Source organism: Podarcis muralis, chromosome 16 (assembly GCF_964188315.1).
Source record: "Podarcis muralis chromosome 16, rPodMur119.hap1.1, whole genome shotgun sequence".
Taxonomy (NCBI): Eukaryota; Metazoa; Chordata; class Lepidosauria; order Squamata; family Lacertidae; genus Podarcis; species Podarcis muralis.
The window spans coordinates 13896694-13914694 of record NC_135670.1 but is presented as its reverse complement, the minus strand read 5'-3'; the positions used below and the strand labels follow the sequence as shown (position 1 = coordinate 13914694).

General features: G+C 49.1%; 2 protein-coding genes across 3 annotated transcripts; one reads left to right on the top strand and one right to left on the bottom strand.

Moving 5' to 3' along the window:
* Positions 1-3340: 3340 nt before the first annotated feature.
* On the bottom strand, positions 3341-17330 carry MRPL11 (mitochondrial ribosomal protein L11). Of its 2 annotated transcripts, none has more exons than XM_028709959.2 (6): positions 17227-17330; positions 14832-14980; positions 6532-6627; positions 6042-6135; positions 5032-5191; positions 3341-3711 (listed from the first exon to the last, which is right to left on the bottom strand). In XM_028709959.2, exons 2-6 carry the CDS (start codon positions 14955-14957, stop codon positions 3606-3608), a joined length of 582 nt encoding a protein of 193 aa, XP_028565792.2. In that variant the 5' UTR covers positions 14958-14980; positions 17227-17330; the 3' UTR covers positions 3341-3605. The 2 variants fall into 2 exon arrangements, with proteins under 2 accessions (XP_028565792.2, XP_028565793.2); XM_028709960.2 differs by having other exon boundaries at positions 17238-17319.
* Positions 9908-14295, top strand: LOC114586468 (transmembrane protein 121-like). Its single transcript, XM_028709958.2, has 2 exons — positions 9908-11040; positions 11857-14295. The coding sequence occupies exons 1-2, from the start codon at positions 10959-10961 to the stop codon at positions 13098-13100; spliced, it is 1326 nt and encodes a 441-aa protein (XP_028565791.2). The 5' UTR covers positions 9908-10958; the 3' UTR covers positions 13101-14295.
* Positions 17331-18001: the final 671 nt, after the last annotated feature.

The window sequence follows — 18001 nt, the reverse complement described above, 5'->3', positions numbered from 1 at the left end:
CCGTATGGGTGAGATAAACATTCTGTTTTAGCCAGTGGAGTACAGTCCATTGGGGTGAATGGAGCAACCACCGACAGCCCCTGCCTTCGCACTTACAACCGGCCCAGGGGGTGCACCTGCATCAGCTTTTTGTTAATCAATTACGTAGGGTGGGGCTTCCCTGCCCTCCCTCCCTTCCCATATTTAATTCAAGTTGGCACCCTTGATCTGCTGCCTGATCCGTCATAACTAGAGGTGGCATGGGCTGAATCCAAGACTGTTTGCATCCGAAGCAGTTGAAATGTGGCCCCTCTCCCAGAAATCTGTACCTCTGTCTCACCCAGTGTGCATCATGCACACACACACAATAATTTGCCCACCTCCCCATCAACTCAAACACAAAAGCTTCTTTCTGTATGCAACTCTCCCTCTCTCCCTCTCTCCTGTTAAGATCCCAAGTTGACCATTCTGTTAGTCAACCCTTGATGACTGGCTCTTGAGTGTGTGGACCACTGTCTGACTCCACAGAGAAATGTTATATTTGACGTCGTCGCCTGGATCAGTGGGTGCCTCATCCATACATAGAACAACGTGCCCATTCATTACTTGATGCTGCAGTCATCAGATGATGGGCCAGGCGCATGGAGAGAGGACCACTTTCAGAGAGCACCCCAGAGAGCAATGATGTGTTGCGTTCATGTCTGATGGCTGGGCAGCCAGGTGGGTTGAGAGGCATTTGAAAGAGAAGCGTGTGTGTGTGTGTGTGTGTGTGTGTGTGTGTGTCCAGTCCTGGGGCCTGGATCAGAAGGTCGCTGGCTGCTGGGCTCTGCGCCTTTAAATCTGGTGGAGAGCTTGCGTGCCGGGAGGGGGAGAGGAGCTGACGCAGCTGCATTCTGCCTTTCGCTGCCAAAATAGGGAAAAGGGCTGAAAATCTTGAAAAGGAAAATAAGCACCACAAGGCAACCGAAGCTCTGGCGTCACTGCCTCTGCTCTTTCCCTCTCCCTCTCCACCGCGCCCCCCCCCCCCTTGCAGCCTGCCTCGCGTTGCCACAGCAACAGCACACAACCAGCATCCAGGGCTGGAAAGCTTTTGAGTGGCAGCTCAGGGATGGGAGGAGGGTTCCCAAGTTTGAATAGCATCCTGTCCTGCTCACTTTGCAATGGAGCTGAGAGAGGCAAGTGGAAAGGCTCCGCTGGAAGCCTGCTGTTTGAACCCGTCGCCAGCCCAAAAACTTCATAGGACCAAAGAAGATAAGACATTTGAGATTCCCTTTTCAGAATCTCAACTATTGCCCACTGTGGGAGCGAGTATGCCACTGAGTATCAGTTCCTTAAGAGTCCCAGGAAGAAAGAGGCTCTGCTACTGTTTTCCATTATTTTAATTCCTGGTGGGTTTGTTTCTTTTCATTCTGCTGTTCATAAAATGCTTATCCTTCATTATTGGTGGCCCCCACTTCTATTTTGCAAGCCACTCTGGATACTTATTGGTAGAAGAACAGGATATAGTTACAAAACAATTGTAGAATCATAGAATCTTAGAGCTAGAAGGCACCCGCAAATGTCATCTACTCCCCCCCCCCCTGCAATGCAGAAATCGCTCAAAGCGTCTTCCATTTCAGGAGGTTGGGGTCCTGTGGATGGGACCCTCTCTCCATTTCCCCAAGAAAGCCCCCAATTTGATCCACTGCCCCAAGCAATGATGCCTACACCTCTCTTTCCGGACACCCTCCTCTGATGCAATCCTCTGCCACCCAAGCAGCCCTAGTAACATGAAGGTGGTGCCCTGAGCAGTATCACTCGTTGCTATGGAAATTCTGGGTACCAGCGAGGGAGATGCAGCCCATCATTCCTGGATGCAAAACAACACAAATGTGTGTGGCTGTTGCAGGATGGCACCCTATTGGGGGGGGGGGCTGGGGCAGGAGCCTTAAAAAAATGCACTGTTCATTATTATTATTTTTAATATGAGAGGTGCTGAGATTTGTGGTAGTTTCCACATATCACCACAGAGGCCTGAATGAAGTGAGAGGGATGCTGGCATGGGTGAATTGAAAGGGCTCAAAAAAGATGAGGTACGGCTCAGCCCTGACACCTGCTGGATACTCTATATAGCAATTTTATTACAACAGTGTTAGGAGAATCCCTTTAAAACCATGGGGAGCAGCCATGGGAAAAGGGTAACTTTTGTTTGGGAAGAAGCCTTAAAGTTTCCAAGCACAATTCAAAATGTTGGTGCTGACCTTTAAAGCCCTAAATGGCCCAGTATACATGAAGGAGCATCTCCATCCCTATTGTTCAGCTGGGGGGTGATGGTCCAGCTCCGAGGGCCTTCTGGAGGTTTCCTCACTGTGAAAAGTGAGGTTATAATGAACCAGGAAGAGGGCTTTCTCGGTAGTGGCGCCCACCCTGTGGAACGCCCTCCAATCAGATGTCAAGCAAATAAACAACTTATGTGACTTTTAGAAGACACCTGAAAGCAGCCCTGTTCAGGGAAGTTTTTTAATGTTTGATGTATCACTCCTTCTTTGAATGACAAGTTATATGTGTCCACATAACCATTTCAACCTGTGGAACTGGCGCTTCTGCAAGTGCCGTGTAATGTTCATTCCCCATCTGCAGGGAATCAGCTCCTCACTATGACAGCACCTGCTCTCTGGAACTCCCTGCCAATTGATATTAGGAAGGCCCCTTTGCTATATTGTTTTCAACACCTGCTAAAAACTCTTTTCTGTAGGCAAGCCCGCCGAGATGTTTAACTTTAGCATGTGATTTTATTTTATTATGTATATTTGTTTTAGACTTTTGCCCCGATACGTTTCTTGATAAATTTTAGGTCAACTTGTTTCGTTCCATCTTCCAAGTTTATTTGTGTTTTTCAAATGAACCTAGATTCATTATTTTTAATGAGCATGTATTTACTCAGAGTTTTTCGTGATTAAGCAGGAAATAGGTCTTGTTACCGTATTTTTCGCCCTATAGAACGCACCTTTTCCCCTCCAAAAATGAAGGGGAAATGTGTGTGCGTCCTATGGGGCGAATGCAGGCTTTCGCTGAAGCCTGGAGAGTGAGAGGCATCGGTGCGCACCAACCCCTCTCGCTCTCCAGGCTTCAGGAAGCTATCCGCAAGCCTTGCGCGCCCAGTGGGAGGTCCCGCCGGGCTCGCAAGGCTTGCGGATAGCAGCCTGTTCTGGGGGCTGGGGTTGAGGGAAGCCTGGGGGGGGATAATTTTTTTTATTCATTTCCCCCCCAAAAAACGAGGTGCATCCTATGGGCCAGTGCGCCCTATAGGGCGAAAAATACGGTAAATAACTTTTCAGGGATCAGAAAGATAACACAGCACAGACATTCGAAGACACAGAAGGAAATTGTGAGATTATTTTTTAAAAAAGAAATCATTTACTGAAAAGGGACTGACAATAATTACAGTGGGAGTTCCAGAGTCAGACCAGCCCTGACCCTCTCGCCTTCCTCCCTGTCTTCTTAAGCAAGGCATCACCAAACCAGTCACTGGGCCGACTTAGCTCCCAGCGCACAGCAGACGGGACAAGTGAGAAGCCGGCGCCATTCGCACTCCAAGCACTCTGGGGATCTGAAGCTCAGTGTGCCCAAACGGAGGGAGGTGGTGCTCATTTCTTCTTTGCAGCTGCCAGTTCAGCTTCTTTTGCTTCGGCCTGAGCTGCCAATAACTCTTCGCGCTCCTTCAGGAAAGCAGCGTATTCCTCTGCATCGAGTCTGGAGGAGAGGGAAGAGGAAAGAGAATTGCACCTCCTTGCTTCACGTCAAGCCTATCTGCCCCATTTCCAGTTCTGCCCCACACCTTTCTCTGCTGCTTCACAGGGTTCGCTGGTCAGGTGGGGCTCACCAGGTGAGGCAGGGCTGCTCGACCAGCTTCCTGGGAGGCAGATCACTGTTGCTTACAGGGAGAGAGAAGGGTGAAGCAGCAGGGAGGTCAGTGCAATGTCCACCTCTCTGCTGCCTCGCCCCTCCTGGGTAAAAAACAGTGACCCACCTACTAGGAAACTCCATCCCACCTGGCAAATTACTTTGGCTGCCCGTTGTATCCTGGTTCCCACCAACAGCCTCTCCTTACGATGGCATCGAGGGTCACCTCCTCGGGACACCAAATTTCAGTTATTGTTTCCCCCCACAATACTCTCTCTTCCCACTACCACCTAAAAAAACCCCCAAAAAACAGGCCAGGAATCAGAGGCTACATTAACACGTGACCGTGATCCATACTTTCTGAATAAGCACCAGCCCATCTGAAGCCACCATTTGTTGTTGGCTTGCTATTTGTTTAGAAGATTGGTCAACCAATCGATCAGAGAGCTCTCCCACTGTAGCTCAAAAGGGGCCAAAATCCACAAACGAATTGAAAAATAAATAGGCACAAAACCATCGTCACCCAAACACAGATGAAATCAGTAAAACCTTTTGAAACAAATAGAGGTAGCTAAGCAAAATGCCTGGGTGGGCTTGCTGGAAAATGTTTGCAGCAGCCGTCCTACCTCACAGGGTTGTTGTGGGGATAAAACTGGGAGGACGAGGACCACGTCCTTGGAGAAAAGGTGAATTATAAATAGAGCAACGACAAAACAATATAGTGAGAGCAACCGCCTAATGTCAATAGGCGCAGAGTTCCACAGCAAATGTGCTGCCACACTAAAGGGTCAAATCCCTGCAAATGTGGACTGGGATGGTGTGGCTTTAGTCAAACTGCAAGTTCTGCAGATTAAAGTGATCCAACTAGGGTGGTGGGGAGATCCCTTAAGTAAACTGGTCCCAAGCTGTTAAGGAAGCAAGAAACTATGACCCCTCTTTTGGGCAGAGCAGGAAGCTGAAGCTTCTCATTTTCCTACTCCTGCCTGCCCCAAGGGTGGGGCAAACTGGGAAGATAACATGGACCAGCCCACTGCTCATTCAATAAACTGAGAAGCCTGGTTTATCATTGTATGCAAACTGCAACCAGAGTCTGCTTGTCTGCTGCCTCGTGGATTCTTCCCAAGGTTTGTGCTCTTCAGCCACTGATTCCCATGGGCACCAGTCACTTACTCTTTCACCACCTTGATGCCCAGCGACCGGGCAGTCCCCATGAGCGACAGGACGACCTTCTCGAGCGGCGTGTCACGGAGCACAAAGTTCGGGTCCTGAGACTTCACCAGGGCGATTTCGTACAAGTGCTTCAGGGTCACCATTCCTGCCACCTCGTGCCCTGCAGCACAGCATAGAGAGGGACTTAAAGCCAGGAAGAGCCAATTGGAGGCTTGCTACCAAAGCCCAAGAGGGGGAAATCCCAGCACTCCTCAAAACTCCCAACGTTTTTAGCCATGTGCGTTATCATGCACATGAGAGAGGGGGGGAAATTCATTTGAACTCAAAATATTCAAACTCCAAGGCTTATGCTTCCCCCCAACACAATTTTGAACCTGTTCTAATGTGGGGCATGTACTTAGTGGGAACTCCAGAGGCTGTGCTAGACTGTCACAGCAAAAACAACAAATGGAAAAAACATCCTGCAGAGCATTAGAAGACTTTATTTTTTAATGGCAGAGGTTTCTATGAAGTAGAACCCACTTCATCAGGTGCATCAACTGTCCCCAAAAGGTTATCCTGTAATAATAAATGTACTTTGGCTTCTTGGTCCCTTATACAGTGGTACCTTGGTTCTCAAACTTAATCTATTCCGGGAGTCCAATTGGCTCCCGAAACCATTCAAAAACCAAGGCGCGGCTTCCAATTGGCTGCAGGAGTTTCCGAAAAACATTTGCAAACCGGAACACTCACTTCTGGGTTTGCAGCGTTAGGGAGCCAATTTGTTCGGCAACTAAGCCATTCGGGAACCAAGGTTCCACTGTACTTAAGTGATTTGAGCCTTGACAAACAGGTGGGAAAACCAATCCCAACCCAGAAGCCACTGGTGACAACATTGCTGGGACGTGGGCTGCTGGTCCGCCCCCTCAGCTCTGGTGCTCAGATGGCTCCTTTCTGCCGTTCTCTCCCAGCACTTTGCCTCTGGACCCTCACCCTACCCAGCAGCTTCCCTCCCTGGTTGTGTCTCTCACCAGGATTTGTTGCTCCCTTTTCTATGCCAGCCGCCGACAGCAGAAAATACGTGGCTGTTGGCTTGTTTATCTGAAGCTCGTACGATCGGTCAGGCTGCAAAAAGGAGTACAGGGAAAAGGGAAGAGAGTTAAGCCAGCCATGCCTCAGAGATCTCTGGCAAAGGCGCAAACACAAAAATGAGGTGCAAACCAGGCGTGGGGCCCTCCAGATGTTCTGGACTACCACATCCATTACTATCAGCAACTCAGTGGTACAGCACATGGCTCAGGAGAGCTACCACCAGTCACTGTATACAACATGGGCCAAGGATCTGGCTCCGTGTAAGACGTCAAAAGTGGTTGGCACACGACCTGGGATCCTCCAGAGCAAGCTGCACACAGAAGTATTTGAACTCTGGGGCACAGGCACTCAAGGTTCAAGACAGACGTCCGCCTGCAAGATGTTTCCAGCCCTGCCTCTACATAAATAGGTAAATTATGTTCTTCTCACCCGTACAATGATGCGTGTGGGCAGAGGGATCCCTTCCTTGATGTCCTTTGTGCGCTCATTGAAATCCTTGCAGAATTGCCCAATGGAGATGCCTCTCTGGAGGGGGACAAGAGACAGGAATCACGCAAAGTGAGATTCAGAAGGAAATTCAGAGGGCAACTAGTCCAACACTTTGAGCAGTGCAGGATCGGGAAGAATTCAGGATGCAACCACAGCATTCCTGGGAGAAGGCGATCCGCTTTCAGCTGAATTGCCTCCTGGAAAGTAAGTGCCCACCATGTTCCCAGGTGGCCTGTTCCAGTACTGAATAGGCTGTATCACATGTAGCTGAAATCTGCTCCCTGGCATTCCCCCCCCCCCAATTGCTTCTAATCCTGCTGTCTGGACCAGAATCAAGTCTGTCCCAACTTGTGAGTGACAGCCCTTCAGCTATTTCAGACGCAGGTGGCGCTGTGGGTAAAACCTCAGCGCCTAGGACTTGCCGATCGCATGGTCGGTGGTTCGAATCCCCGCGGCGGGGTGCGCTCCAGTTGCTCGGTCCCAGCGCCTGCCAACCTAGCAGTTCGAAAGCACCCCCGGGTGCAAGTAGATAAATAGGGACCGCTTACTAGCGGGAAGGTAAACGGCGTTTCCGTGCGCGGCTCTGGCTCGCCAGAGCAGCTTCGTCACGCTGGCCACGTGACCCGGAAGTTTCTGCGGACAGCACTGGCTCCCGGCCTATAGAGTGAGATGAGCGCACAACCCTAGAGTCTGTCAAGACTGGCCCGTATGGGCAGGGGTACCTTTACCTTTACTATTGTGTCTCTACCCAATCTTCCTTTCTCTGGGTGCTAGAAGGATTCCAGGACTCCGCTCCCAAGCCTTTCCCCAGAAGGGGCAAACTCTCCTATAGCTGCCCTGTCTAAGCTTGGTGGGGGAGGTAACAGTGGGGGTGATGGTGGAGGAATCCCTTGTTCAGCCCAAGGGAATGCTTCCAGGGACCATGTGGCCAATAGTGGGCAGGCTCAGAGGGAAAAGAGAGTGGAGGGGGAGGGAATGCAAATTTCACCACTCTACAGTAGGCTAGTTTCTGCTCCAGCGCTGCTCCAGAAAAGAGGTGCAGCACAGCAGCCAATTTCTAAAGAGTGGTGCTGAGTCTCATGCTGCCTGGATGATAATTAACCCTTCTGGTTTGGAACCAGCTGCCTCCTTTAATCCTGGATGGACAGAGTCATTTCTTACACATCTATCCCACTCAAGCTGGCAAAGTTGGAGGGACGAGGGGGCTTTTTCTCAAGTGGCTTCCTCCTGCCTGGGTGCTGAGCACACCCAGACCTGTGGCTGAGTAAGTCACCTGCCCCTGGGACCGAAAAGGCACTCAGCATATGCTCAGAGGCACTCCCCCCCCTCGACGGTTACTTCAATTGTGCCAGACTTGAATGAAGGCTCAAATGAAAACCACTTGGAAACAGTCCCACAGCCCTGGCCCTTTGAATGGGCAAGAAAAACTGAATGACGGCGAAGGCGAATCGAGGGAGTTTTGTGTGTACGTGTGTGTTTAAATCCTCCGTCCAAGAGCAGGCGGGGGGTGGGGAGACGCACACACAGGGATCCTCCTCCTCCTTGAGGGAGAACAGACCGCCTCACCCTGTCTCTGCCTTGCTCTGAGCACATCGGGAGAGGTAGGTAGAAGCACACACTGCCGGATCCCTGCAGGTATTGGAAGAAGGGAGGAGGGGAGGATGCGCCAGAGATCCCCCACCCCCGCCCACGAGCAGTGGGGAGGGGGCCGAACCAGGATATCCTGTGTGCGTTTCCTTTGGCACAAGGAGCAACTGTAGAGCTGAGGAGGGGGAGGGGAGGGGGAGGATGTGAATGGCAAGGACTCAAGAGCCCACCCTCCCTCCCAGCGGCAAAAATAGGATGGCTGAGCAGGGACAGAGTCAAGCACACACACACACAAACAGCTACCATGCACTTGTCCGGCAAATAGGTCCCTCCCCTCGGCACCGACACCCCCAATCTAGAGGACGGAGATCCCTCCGGCATAATGCACAGACAGACACACAGAAACAGACACACACGCACATTTTCTACAAGGCTCCCCTGTCTAATAAAAATCCAAGAATCAGGATACCTCCCTGTTATCTCTGTACACAAAGTGGTTCCCAACTCCTTGGGTGGGTGAATTTCACTCACAACTGGGGAAGACCCCATTCCCTCCCAGTCCTGTCTGGTATGCACCTGAGGATATATGAGCAGCAGAAAGAGTGCCTCTGAGGATGTACAGAGCAGCTCTGTCTCTCTCCTCACTGGGCAAATGGTGCCTCCATGCAGGCCTTGGCTTCTGCACTCCTGCTTGTTCTGAAGCCTCTTCCTACAGCCTTCATGCTCCTGAAAACCTTGGTCTGAGCAAGTTGAGCAGGCAGAGGGGGTCCCAAATCCCAGTGCCTTGTCCTTTCAAGAAGGCTGAGGATTTGTAATTCAGGGGTGGGAGGGAAGAATGTCTCAGTTTTGTGGGGATTACTGGGGGGTGGGGGGAATGGACAGGGAACTGTGTCTGAACTGACCCAGAATAAGATCTTGGGGTTGTAGTGGATAGGTTTGTCTGACTGCAGAGAGGTTTAGTTTTGTGCATCCACTTCTGTTGCTCCACTTCTGCGCTGGTCCAGAGTTAGCATAAAACTGTCCATACTGAGTCATTGCTGTGCTGTGAAGATCTATGTGGTGGCTGTAACCCTGTGGGGAAGATTTGTGGGCCAGGTGTTGGGGGCAGGGTGCTCAAGCTGTCTGGATGCTATGCAGTCTGACCTGGAAATGCTCCCCCCCCCCCTCGTCCTAGATGTCTAAACACATACTCTGCACATGGGCAGGGGCAGCCTCTCCTTAATTGCAACTTCAGCCAGCTTTACTGCTGGCTCAAACTTAAGCCCGTTGGATGTGCTCAGCACAAAATCTCCATGCGGGCATCCAAGTGACAATAAAGTTAAGGAAGGGTTCATTATCAATATTAATTCATAAATAATGCTTCATGCCAGTACTGAAAGAGGCAAGTCCCACGGCTGTGATTACTGTATTAGGGAAAGGGCTGGAAGTAAGACTGATTGCACTGCAATGCCTTTACAGAAATCCATGGTGCAGCCACACGGGGAACAAAAAGGGATAATGCAGAGCTGGGAAAGGTGCAGAAAACAAGGGCAACAAAAATTATCAGGGAGCTGGACAGCAACTGCACTAGGAGGAGATGTTACAACATTTGAGGCTTTTTAGTTTGAAAAAAAGAAATGGTTAAGAGAAAGGTGAGCTGAGGTTTTTAAAAACTGTGACTCATGTGCAGTAGAAAGTTGGTGGAGCGGAATTTGCCTGTTTCACATTAAAACCTGGGATGATCCAGTAAAATTGATTAGCAGTAGATTCAGGACTAAAGAAAAACACACCTTTACACAAATGCAGAATTAACAGGTTGTACCTAATGCTAGTCAGAGACTGTGTCAGCCTGTTGCAGCAAAACCAACAAGTATTGTGGCACCTTAAGAGACCCAACAAATTTATTACAGCAAAGGTTTTCACAAACTCCAGTCCATGAAAGTTAGTGCAATCATAAATTTGTTAGTGTTTAACGTGCCACAATACTCTATTGTTGTTTCTGAATTCGTACTAGCCGCTTGCCACAGAAAGACTATCCAAGCCACTTGCAAAAACTTGAAGAGCATAACATACATTAACCATAAAATAAAAAAGAACAATGCATTACAGTGCAATTACAACAATCTATAAAACAGACCAATAAAACAGCAGCAAAACACATACCATAAATAGACAGCAAAATCTTCAAAAGCCATCAAATGTCTCGGAGAAAAGGTTAAGTTTTTACCTGATGGCGTAAGGATGTTAATGATTGCAGGGAGACCTTCAGAGGAGAAGGGGGAGGCATAATCGAAAAGGCCCCCTCTCAAGTGACATGTGCTCAGACTCTATTAATGTTGGCAGCACATATTATATAGCTTTTTAAAGAATACCCAAAGGGCGTTACACACATTGCCTGGTTGCATTTAATCCTTGCAACAACCCTGAAAAGTAGGCCTGCATTCTTATCCTCATATTGCAGACTGGTGGTGGTGGGGAGACTGAGAAGGGCTTCGCTAAGGCCGCCTAGGAAATTCATGGTCCAGACGTGTTTTGAAGGAGGGGCTTCCTAGTTCAAAGCCCAAACGTCTCAGGTCTGGTTTGGGATGAAGCAAAAGAAGAGGTGGGCTTTCAGGAGAACTGACCAGGGAAAAGGCGATTGGAGGTTTTAAACCAATGGGTCTTTGCAGGTCCCCCCCCCCCCCAACCCGGCTTCAAAGTCCACAGTCATGGAGTTTCCAGTGATCAGATGGGATCAGCAATCTGGCGTTTTAAGACAAAGGCGTTTGCTTCAGCCTTCCGATAACGGATACTGACAGGGCATGAAGAAGGCACCCCCAACTAGGCAGTTCAACTGCGCAGAAGCAAGAGTGACCTTTTCTACAGGCTGGCACGAGTCACAAAGTAAGTGGAGCAAGGCAAGTTTATTTATATGCCCCCTACCCCCATTGCTGTTCTTTGCAGCTCATGGGAATAGGCTTCAGCAACCACCCACAGCCCCAGCCTGACCGCGACACTGAAGCCAGAAGGCCCCTGCAAGCCCGGATGACGCTGGTTTTACCTACACATCCCTAGAAGATTTGCCTCTTCTCATGTATGCCTCCTCTATAGCCTTTTCAGTGGTTGCAAATACCTTTTTTTTTATTCACCTACAGGCTTTTTAATAGTGTTTTCAGTTTGAGCTTTTTTACGCTATCTCTATCATTAACAAAACTGCTGTTCATTTTTAACTGTGTTATTTTCCTCTTTCCTTTTTTTTTTTTTAGCATTGTTTTGTTTATATGCCACCAAGGAAATATTTACTGATGGGCAAATTAAAAATAAAATAGAAACTTAATTAATTAATTAAAAATAGGCCACAACCAAGTCCGCCCCCCCCCCATTTATTTGATTAAATGCATAGTTTTGGAAGCGTTGAAGCTCAGTTTGCTTTGCATGCAAAAGGTCCCAGGATTGATCCCCAGCTTCTCCAGCAGGGCTGGGAGAGAATCCTGTGTGAAACGCTGGAATGTCACTGCCAGTCAGTGCACGCAGTACCAGCTAGACGGGATCACAGGGTCTGACTCATTACAAGACAGTTTCCAATGTTCCAGAGCTCTCTCTTTCTCACCCCTTTCAGATGGGAAAGCAAGCTCCTCAGAAAATGCCCCCCCCCCAACCTTCCTTCTTAATTTCCTTCATTGTATGCTCTCCTCTTTCTCCTCTCCCCCCCCAAAAAAGGCACCATGGAGCAGCAGGCCCCCAACATCCCACACACCTGCGTGGCAGCTGTGGTCATCGTCTGCACCATGGGGGCGATGGATGTCTACCTGGTGGAGCAGAGCACTGGGGCCCGGCGCCTGGGAGTCGGCGCCCTTGCCCTGGCTGGGGACCTCTTCTTTTTGCTTGTGCTGCGCTACGCGACCATGTGGGTAGGCAGCGAGGTGAGGCCGGCCCAGCGAGGCTACGCCATGGTGCTGTGGTTTCTCTTTGCCTTCGCGCTGGAGATCAAGCTCTACTTTGTCTACCAGCACTACGCAACCGAGGGGCGGGCGCCTGACCCGCTGGCCCGGCGCACCCTGACCCTCCTGCTCTCCATCTGCATTCCTGCCCTTTACATGGTCCTTGGAGCCACGGAGCTGGTGGCCCAGGCCTCCGCCAGCTTCCGGAAGAAAGACGAACTGCGCGGGCGCCTCTTTTGGGTGGTGTTGGACCTGCTGGATGTGCTGGAGATCCAGGCCAGCCTGTGGGAGCCGCAGCGGCGGGTGCTCCCCCTGTGGGCTGAGGGCCTGACCTTCTTCTACTGCTATGGCCTCCTGCTGATTCTCCCTTGCGTCTCACTAAATGAGCTGGGGGTGCAGGGCCCACGCCCTGGCGCGCTCTACCCACTCCTGAGTCTGGCCAGCGTCAATGTGGCCACCATCTTCATCCGCGGAGGGCTGTTGCTCCTCTGCCATGACCAGCGCATCTCCTCCATCTTCATGGGGAAGAACTTCTTGGCCATTGCGCTAAAGTGCTGCGCTGCCCTCCAGCACCACAGAAGCACTCGGGGCAGAAGGGAAACAGGCCACAGCCACATCCGAGGCAGCCGAGGCCTTGGACATACTCAGCCAATGGATGAGCAGCTTCGTAGAAACACAGATGAAACACACCATGGGCACCTGACACCTGACAGGGTTTGCAAGTGTGCTCAGGCCACGGCTGGCATGCCCTACGGACACAGCCCAGGTGAACCACTGCAAGCGATGGCTGAAGTCTCCTACAGACAGCCGCAGGCTACAGAAGAACAGTTCCACTGCTGCGTCCAAACCACCAGCCACCAGCTCCACAGACATTGCCACCTTAAAAGCCAAGGGTCAGAGCACTGCAGGCACACTACTCAACTTTCCCCAAGAGCCCCACCAGCCGCCACTGGTCCCTCCACTTCCAGAGGACTCAGAACAGGTCAGCACATACAGCTCAAGTCTGTCTGGGGCGGACTGTGAGATACCTTTTCTGTGATGCTGTCTGGCAAACAGCCTCACTTTTCTCTTGGGTGCCCTCACTGGGAACAGAGGGCCAAAAGGGCACTGGGTGTATCAGCAAGGGTCTAACAACAGAACCTGCATAGGGGGAGGCTGCCTCTACATTTGCTGTGAGAAAGCCACACTTCATTGACACACTTTTTGCAGGGCATCTACACAATCAAAACAACCTCATCTCATGTTTTCCCTATTCAACTTCCTCCCCTCCACCCCAGCTCAGAAAATCCCATTTAAACATAAAAATGGATGCTACACACTATTTTCTCAGGTGTAGATAACCCAGCTGTTGCAGCCTAGACAGGTCAATAATGCCCTGTACAGATTGTGCTCGAGAAATGTCCTTCTCTATGGTCTGCCTCTCCTGTCTAAGAATCACTGCCGTCACTTTAGCTCTTCCCTCTCCAAATATTATTGCCTTTGTATCAGTCCCCACTCCCCTACTTTGCAGTAGGAGAGTGCAGCTAATGGTGGGGTGGGAATACTTAACCTCCCCTCGACCCAATACACACACCATGGCCCCAATAAAAATGGCCTCCTCTGTAATATATGGGACTGGGATACAAGGACTGCTCGCTTGGACTACAGTATTTTGTTTGGATTCCAGAAGTCTGGAATTAGATACTGTTCAGGTTCTGGCTTAAAGCAGAATGGCAATGATCAGCTGCTGCTAAATCATCCACATCTGGAGGCACCTTCAGTCACCTGAGCATAATGGGCACAGAAGAACTAGGATCTGCTCTTATGTCTTGGGTTCCTAATTTTGTTACAGTAATTGATCTGCACCCCATAAGCTCAGAAACAGCAGAGTTAAGTTTTGTCACATGTGTCCTTAGAAATCAAATCTCACAACGTGTGCTTCTTCAAACTACAAAGGAGGTCTGGGAGACACAATCCTGCTGCCGAGGGAGTGGGAAAGTTTTTTCGCTCTTGCAGCCAGCTTCATTTCTATCTTCTATTCTCAAAATTGCCAAAACAGTTTCTTAAAGGAAATCACCACTTCCATGTCCCTTATCCTAAGAAAAGCAGCTTAGCAAAATGACTAACCAAACTACATGGCTGTGATTCACTCTATTTTGCTTACGATTGGATAAGGATTGTATCTGAGCTGGGGGTTCAGCTCCAGAACGTGAAGCAATAAAGAAGAGAGTGCCTCTAAGCATGTCGAGAGTGTTCTTCCCCCCTGCCCACTCTTACCAGTGAACAAGGGCAATCAACTTCTACACACATCTGGGGTTTAACAGCAGGGCCTCCAGAACACATTGCCCAGTGTTTCAAGATTTAGCTGCTAATTTTGTGCGTGTATACATATATACCTCACTGCCATGGTACAGATGGGGGGGGGGGAGATGGGGGGGGGAGAAGGTTCAGAATAATCCCAACAAGTTCATGCAATCGAAGGACTAGGGAGTGGGTTTCCAAGCCAAACAGTATAACTGCTCAGTTGATCCAAGCCTTAGCACTCAATTGCCACCTTCCAGCCAGTTAGCTACACCTTCATTATTTTCATTATGATCAATACCAGTGATTTTAATCAAAGGCAGAGAAGAAAACAGCAAAAACGATTGTTTTTTAAAAGGAGCCAATTTATGTCCCAAATTGTGGCCTGCTTGCAAATGAAACTCCCTTAGTGATCTAGCCTCACACTTCAATTCTGCTAGACCTCCCTTCCTCCTAACCCTCTCCCATGCATACCTGCCCAAGGATAGGTCCTAAGGGTGGTCCAGGAACAGCCTGCCCAGCTCGGATGATCGACCGGATCAAATTTCCAGGGTCCACCTTTTGTACTGCTTTAGAAGCAGCACGGGATATCTTCGACATCGTAATTCAAGTTCTGGCTAGATCTGAATTAGAAAAAGTCAAATTTAATATTATTAAAAAGATTTCTAGACAATGTCATCTTTGGACAGATTACAAAAAAAACACATATAAAACCAAAACCTGTATACCTGAAGGAGCGTCTCCACCCCCATCGTTCAGCCCGGACACTGAGATCCAGCGCTGAGGGCCTTCTGGCAGTTCCCTCATTGCAAGAAGTGAGGCTACAGGGAACCAGACAGAGGGCCTTCTCGGTAGTGGTGCCCGCCCTGTGGAACGCCCTCCTATCAGATGTCAAAGAGATAAATAATTACCTGACATTCAGAAGACATCTTAAGGCAGCCCTTTTCAGGGAAGTTTTTAATATGTAACGCTGTACTGTTTTTAACACTGATTGGGAGCCGCCCAGAGTGGCTGGGGAAACTCAGCCAGATGGGCGAGGTATAAATAATAAATTATTATTATTATTATTATTATTATTATTATTATTATTATTATTATTATTATCAATTTCCAACTAAGTAGAAGTAACAATGGCTTAAAACTATATACAACTCAGGATAAGATAATCTTCCCCAACCTGGTGCCCTCCAAATGTTTTGGACTACAACTTCCATTAGCCCCAGTCGGAATGACCCAAGGTCAGGAATGATGGGAATTGTTACTATTTATTTTTATTATTTATTAAATTTGTATACCGTCCTATACCCACAGGAATCTGGAAGGCTCCAAGCTGGGGAAAGACGAAATAATCAAAGTATCTAAAAACCAGCACATAAGAATCAATACTCTAAAGCCGTGGTTCCCAACGTGGGGCACACGGACCACAGGGGGGCAATTTGATTTTTAAGGGGGGCAAATCAAGAATGAATTATTAACAGTGAATGGCCTTTTAAGCTTCCTACACGTGAACAGGAGTTCACTTTTTGAATAACAAGAATTATATGTCACAGTGGGGAGGGCATCAGGATTTTAGAGATGCTTAGGTGGGGCATGACCAAAAAAAGGGTTGGGAACCACAGCTCTAAAGCATCAGTAATCTTTAACCCAAACTGGAAGAAATGCAATGACAAGTTGGGGTAGCTGGTGTCCCTTGTGACTGAAAGCAGAAAGCAGGCTGACAGGAGGTGGAGCCAGAGCCTATTGGAGCCTATTGTTACATTGGAAATCCAACCACAGGCATTGATCAAAATTCCCCAGGCGCCAGGCACATTTTGCTACTGGTGCAGGTCCAATTACGACTCCATGGAGATTTCTGGGTGCCAGGTTGGCAACCACAGTTTGTAAACCTCTGCCTTAATCCATAGTTAATTTCCATTTCCATTTCCATTGTGTGTGTTTCTCCTTCTTGCATACTGGGACAAGTGAATTGTTGCAAGAGCAAGCCACAGTACAGCAATTTAATTGAGATCATGGAATCGCAGTGTTAGAAGGGACCCCAGGAGTCATCTAGTCCAACACCCTGGCGGACAGACATTCTGTTGTGGCAACCGTAACCTAGGTTTAAGGTGCCATTTGGTACCCAGCTTATACACCTGAGTTTCTAACACTGACTACGAGTGTCCCGTCCCCCCACTTATGTGCAACTGGCTAGCCTGAAAATTGCAGGAGATGGCTCATGAGTCCTCATGGCTCACGAGGAGACCCTTCCTGGAGCCCAAAGAGGACATCAGGAGAGACAAGAGCTGCAGCTGGGCTTTGAGAATCTGCTAGATATATTTTCTGAAAATATAGCTGAAGGAATAGGGTACTTTTTAGGAGGAATTATGGGACGTGGGGGTCTTGGCTCAGTTTCAGGAAGGGAAAGGCTGAAGGTCAGGGGTGAGAAATCATTCAACTGATACCACATTTAGAAAAGTAACCTCTTTGCATTTAGGTGCTATTAAGCCAGAGCAACAACCAGCTTCTGCTTCACAAACATGGGCTAAAGTGCAGCTGGGGATGCACTCCTTCTATATAGTATTTAACCATCAATTCTTATTCCCAGGGAACTCTGACAATTGTAGCCCTACGAGGGGAACAGAGGCCTTCCAACAACTCTCAGCACCCTTACAAGACTCCAGTTCCAATGACTCTTAAAGGGCCATAGCTCAGTGGCAAAGCACAGTCTCTGCGTGCAGAAGCTCCAATCCCTGCAGAGCCGCTGCCAGTCAGTGCAGACAACGCTAGACTACATGGGCGAACGGTCTAAGCCAACTTCCAGGCTCACTCTCCCCGTTGGTCACCCCAAGTTCAACCTCCCCGCATCTTTTTAGCCACTGACCCCTCTTACCTTCCACTCACTCAAAGCGTCTCCTCCGCGGCCCTGGGCGCAGCCATATTGGGTCACGGAGGTCAAAGGCGCGCTGAATTCTGGGAACTCTTCTCCTTCCCCCCCTTCCCTCGCCACCAAGTTGCCCAAAATGGCGTCCGTCCCCATAGCAACCGCAGTCCTCAGCACAGAGCTAAGAAATTAGAGAGGCGCACAACTCGACTTGCAAGTGTCAGAGCAGAAAATAGTTGAAATCAGTTGAGATTTTAACGCAACTGCGATTAGGCATAGCAACAAATGCGTCCCCCTTGTCCCGCCAAAAAAAGAGCAAAAGATGCAATTTTTTACTCAGAAGTAAGCTCCACTGAATATAGTTAGTTAGTTAGTTAGTTAGTTAGTTAGTTAGTTAGTTAGTTAGATGGATAGATAAGCAGAGAGATATACGGTAAATTTCAGTTCAGCTACATGCAAGTCAATGACAGAACATGCAACTTCTACATGCAATTGAGTACTGTACTGGGTTTACCCTGGAGAAGTTCCAGGAGGGGGATATATGGATTGTTGTTGGGGGTTTTTTGCAATCTTCTCAAGGGGTTTTCATATGAGGGATTTTGTTTGGCTGGCAATCCAACCAATGAGCCTCAGCGCTTCTTCTGATCTGCTGTGGACCACATTGCAGGGCTGTCCTAAACTACTATCTCTCTCATCACTGCCTCCCCAAAACCATGTAAGAGGAGTGGGGTGACAGTGGGGTTACTGTACGCTGCTGTCTCAGCCCACCAATTATTATTATTAT

Bases quoted from the DNA above. Each gene is read 5' to 3' on its own strand.
- LOC114586468 (XM_028709958.2), top strand. From the start codon at position 10,959: ATGAAGAAGGCACCCCCAACTAGGCAGTTCAACTGCGCAGAAGCAAGA. The intron at 11,041-11,856 runs GTAAGTGGAGCA...CCCCCAAAAAAG, and splicing joins AGGCTGGCACGAGTCACAAA to GCACCATGGAGCAGCAGGCC.
- MRPL11 (XM_028709959.2), bottom strand. From the start codon at position 14,957: ATGTCGAAGATATCCCGTGCTGCTTCTAAAGCAGTACAAAAGGTGGAC. The intron at 5,192-6,041 runs GTGAGAGACACA...GCTGTGCTGCAG, and splicing joins AAAGGGAGCAACAAATCCTG to GGCACGAGGTGGCAGGAATG. The intron at 3,712-5,031 runs GTAAGTGACTGG...CCTCTCCTCCAG, and splicing joins GGCATCAAGGTGGTGAAAGA to ACTCGATGCAGAGGAATACG.